This window comes from Cherax quadricarinatus, chromosome 98 (genome assembly GCF_038502225.1).
Source record: "Cherax quadricarinatus isolate ZL_2023a chromosome 98, ASM3850222v1, whole genome shotgun sequence".
Taxonomy (NCBI): domain Eukaryota; kingdom Metazoa; phylum Arthropoda; class Malacostraca; order Decapoda; family Parastacidae; genus Cherax; species Cherax quadricarinatus.
The window spans coordinates 10,238,244-10,243,014 of record NC_091389.1 but is presented as its reverse complement, the minus strand read 5'-3'; the positions used below and the strand labels follow the sequence as shown (position 1 = coordinate 10,243,014).

Sequence of the window (4,771 nt, the reverse complement as noted above, 5' to 3'; positions counted from 1 at the left end):
CAATTTCTCTCAGCTATTTACGATTTTTTTAACATTTTCCAAAATTTTCCCCGACGCCCCCCCCCCCCCCTCCATTTTTTTCGACTCCAGGAGGTCCAGAAAAAATAATACACCATATGTATTTTTTTCACTGTATGATTTAATAAAATATATCTGTGGACAGTCCATTTGTCCTGTCAAAATAAATACATATATTTTTTTTTATGGCATTACAATCTGTCTGTATAAATAAAAAATATATTTTGAAAAAAATCCACTGAGTCAAAAATATATAAAAATATTTATGTCTTAGTTTTCTGAAGATGGCGATCGAAAACGTTCCGGTTTTGGGGGTCTTGTGGGACTGGGGGCCCGTCTGGGCACGTCTGGGCACGTCTGGGAACGTCTGGACACGTCTGGACACGTCTGGACGCTTCTACACATGTCTGGACACATCTGGACGCGTCTGGATAGGTCTAGACAACTTTGGACACTTCTGGACACGTCTAGATACGTCTATATATTCTACAATATTGCAAGCTCCTGAAGACGTGTTAAGTGCAAGACGAAAGGCCTAGAGCTATGTATCTATCCTCGACCAATGTTTCGACCCCTCCCAGACCATTATCAGTGGTTTAGGTCCCGGTCGAAACATCTTCTGACCTTTCAGTTCCCATAATTCCTGTCAATTCTCGACACTTCAACTCTCGGAGCTGTTTACCAACAGCTGACAGTCAGAGCTGGGTAGCTGTTGGCTGGGTAGAATAGCTGGGTAGCTGAATAGGTCAGATAGTCAGCCTGGATAGTCAGAGGGGGTGAGATGGACTGGATGTTGATGGATGCAGTGGAGTACTGTGGATAGGTAGGGCTGGATAGATATTACTGGATAGATAGCTTTGGATAGATAGCTTTAGATAGCTTTGGATATATAGGGCTAGATAAATAACCTTGGATAGATAGCTTTGGATAGACAGGGCTGAATTTATAGCTTTGGATAGATAGGGCTGGACTAAAGGCTTTTAATAACTATGGCTGGATAGAAAGCTTTTGATAGATAGGACTGAATAGATAGGTTTAAATAGATAGGACAGGATATATAGCTTCGAATAGATACGTCAAGAACAGAGATATACAAAAACTCAGGCCTAAAAGACATGTCTGGACATGTATATTTCAGACGTGTCCAGACGTTTCTGAACACGTCTGAGGTCTGTCGTGTCTGTCTGGCAGATAGACAGGGGACTTAGACATTCTGTCTGCACAGACGTGGTCTCAATAGATATCAATAGATATCTATGTCTACAGCACGTTTCTGTACAAGGATGTCCTGGGGTATAGATAGATAGAGGGGCAGGAATGTCTATCAGCCATATAAGTAATACATAAGCTTCAAATCTTGTCTTTCCTGGGGGTGATTAATGTCTATCGTCTATCTATCGGGAACTTATGCAAACAAGTTTAAAAAAATCAACATTTTTAATTAAATTTGACCTCTACAAGACCCTGTGTCGGACGATAGACAGTTCTATCTATTTAATAGCCTAGAGGGACGCCGTATATGGGCTTGGGACAGTACGTTTTCTCGTTGTAGACGGTCTTGAGTACAGTGTGGTACTGGGGTACGAACTGCTGTACGTAGTCCGTCTTGTACTGAAGTTGCGTCTTCGTGACGTAATGAGGGAGTATTTCCGTCTTGTAGACGGTATCGTAGTCCACCACCGTGTTGTAGATAGTGTCGTAAGCTGTCTGGGTGACGTACTTGGGGACATAGTCCGTCTTGGTGACGTACGTGGTGTCGAAGACAGTCTTGTATTCAGTCTTGTAGTCCGTGACGTACTGGAGCTGGGTCTGGTAGTACGTGGTGGTCACGTACTCTGGCACGTACTGGCTGGTGTAGAGGGTGTTGTAGAAGGTCTTAAAGATGGTCTTGTACTTGACGGCAGGTACGTACTCTTGCTTGTAAATAGTCTCGTAGAATGGTACCTGCAAGTACATAAGACAGTTCAATATCTTTTTTAAGCACCCCAAACCCATCCTGTGGGAGGTAGTCAACCCCACTCAAGTGATTTCCTAGTGGACTGGAGGCACAGCCAGTGGCATCCTCGTGGCCCTCCAGAACTACAACTACTGATGCCAATAACATCCCACAAACTACTTAATTTATATTTGCTTGTATACAGGACCTTAAGCCATCTACCAACATTGACCTTTCATCAGTGGACTTCTAGAGGAGTCAAATGTGATGTTTGTAGCATTCACAGAGACCCACACAAAAGTTTACTTTGGCAACGAAATATGGTTAACCTTTACAGACGCGACGGAAAGAAGAGGCAACATGGGGGGTTTGGCCTGTATGTCAGAGTCGCTCATTTGCACGGAAATGCTGAGTACCTCAAATTTTGTCATTGTTCTTGTATATAAGCCACCAGATGCAACTTCCCAACAGATATCGAGAATTGGCTACTGTCTGGAAAACCTTCCATCCCCATCCCAAAACATCTTGGTGTTCGGTGACTTCCATCTAAGATATAGAAAGTGGAAGAATATAGCAAATGTTAGAACAGAGACAATCCGTGAATCTCTGCAATAAACACACCCTAAGTCAGCAGATAGTGGAACCAACAAGACTTCAAAACACACTTGACCTTATTCTGACAAATAATGACGACCTGGTCAGAAACAATATAAAAAACAACTAATTCTGGTCACAATGTAATCGAAGTCCAGTCTTACGTACACAGGGATCGTGACCAGCAAATTGCATACAGCTATGAGGGTAGCTTCACCACATTCATCCTCAACAATAAGAACACCAACTGGGACCAGGTAAACTATGTTGGGTAGATATCTTAAATAACATGGACCCTAATCAGTGCCTTGAAAAGATCAACTTCCTGTCAGCTGAAGTATGTTCATAATCTACACCTGGAAAATCCTAGAGGGACTGCTCCCAAATCTGCACACAGAAATCACTCCCTACGAAAGCAAAAGACTGGGCAGGTGGTGGAAAATCTCCCCAGTGAAAAGTAGGGGTGCCATGATTACAATAAGATAAAAACAGTAAGTGTTAGGGGGCCCAAGATTGTTCAATAGTCTCCCACCATGCATAAGGGGAATTACCAATAGACCCCTGGCTGCCTTCTAGACGGAGCTGAACAGAAGGGTCAGTAACCTGGCCACTGACAGTGCTGTTGTAAGAAGGGCCAGTAACCTGACCACTGACAGTGCTGTTGTAAGAAGGGCCAGTAACCTGACCACTGACAGTGCTGTTGTAAGAAGGGCCAGTAACCTGGCCACTGACAGTGCTGTTGTAAGAAGGGCCAGTAACCTGGCCACTGACAGTGCTGTTGTAAGAAGGGCTAGTAACCTGGCCACTGACAGTGCTGTTGTAACAAGCATCAGTAACCTGGCCACTGACATGAAGGATCAGCTTACACAAGAGATCAAGTCTGCAGGAACATCAGACTTATTTGTAATTCAACTTGATGAATGGACTGATGTTGCATGGTGTTGCCAGTTGCTGGAGTTTGCAAGATATATTCATCCAAATGCATATAAAAAAGGAATTTCTCTCTTTCGTTCTGCTCTTGGAGCAACTACAAAGGCCTCAGATATTTTGGAAAAGATTCCATCTTTCTTCGAGTCAGAAAATCTTGTGTGGGATGCTTGTGGATGCTGTGGAGATTAAGCACCAGCTATGGACGAGACGAAGCTGGATTTCACGAAAGTGAGAGGCATTTATTGCATGATCCATGGTCCAGGTGAAATTGCCGACCTAGAAAATGTACAGAGAACTTTCACGGCGCGCATAACGGAGATAAAACACCTCAATTACTGGGAGCGCTTGAGGTTCCTGAACCTGTATTCCCTGGAACGCAGGAGGGAGAGATACATGATTATATACACCTGGAAAATCCTAGAGGGACTAGTACCGAACTTGCACACGAAAATCACTCACTACGAAAGCAAAAGACTTGGCAGACGATGCAACATCCCCCCAATGAAAAGCAGGGGTGTCACTAGCACGTTAAGAGACCATACAATAAGTGTCAGGGGCCCTAGACTGTTCAACTGCCTCCCAGCACACATAAGGGGGATTACCAACAGACCCCTGGCAGTGTTCAAGCTGGCACTGGACAAGCACCTAAAGTCGGTTCCTGACCAGCCGGACTGTGGCTCGTACGTTGGTTTGCGTGCAGCCAGCAGCAACAGCCTGGTTGATCAGGCTCTGATCCACCAGGAGGCCTGGTCACAGACCGGGCCGCGGGGGCGTTGACCCCCGGAACTCTCTCCAGGTAAACTCCAGGTAAACTCCAGGCACTGGCTTCAATACCATCTATACTAGAGAAGATGAATTTTGTCGAAGGAGATGCTCTCATCTCACGGCTTTTGAACCATTTATGCACTGACATAGATGCTGGCCATTATTTCCTTGTCTTCTACGCAAATCTTTAATATGTCTTTCAAGAGGAGGTGTAACAGAGCGAGTAATTAAGCTTACAAAAGAACCCAAATTAGTTTGTGAAGTCGAGGGTAAGTTGGAATATTTTGCTGCCTGGACGAGAGGAACAGATCACAGCATCACAACATTTAAGACCAGGCTGGACAACTGGGGGTCATGTTCCTAGGCCTACTGTGTCTTCATATGCTATTGTGCTAATATCCACAGGACGTACACGAGGTGTACAATAAACTAGCTACTACCATCCACAGTACGTACACGAGGTACACAAACTAGCCACTACCATCCATAGTACGTACACGAGGTACACAAACTAGCTACTACCATCCA

The 4,771-nt window shown here is 44.4% G+C and overlaps 1 protein-coding gene across 1 annotated transcript in view; it reads right to left on the bottom strand.

Annotated features, from left to right (window-relative positions):
* Positions 1-119: 119 nt before the first annotated feature.
* LOC128702584 (uncharacterized) overlaps positions 120-4,771 on the bottom strand; it is a 17,043-nt gene continuing 12,391 nt past the window's right edge. Inside the window, exon 3 of the mRNA XM_053796890.2 lies at positions 120-1,962. Coding sequence (XP_053652865.1) covers positions 1,513-1,962 — 450 coding nt within the window. The 3' untranslated portion in view covers positions 120-1,512. The remainder of the gene's footprint in view (positions 1,963-4,771) is intronic.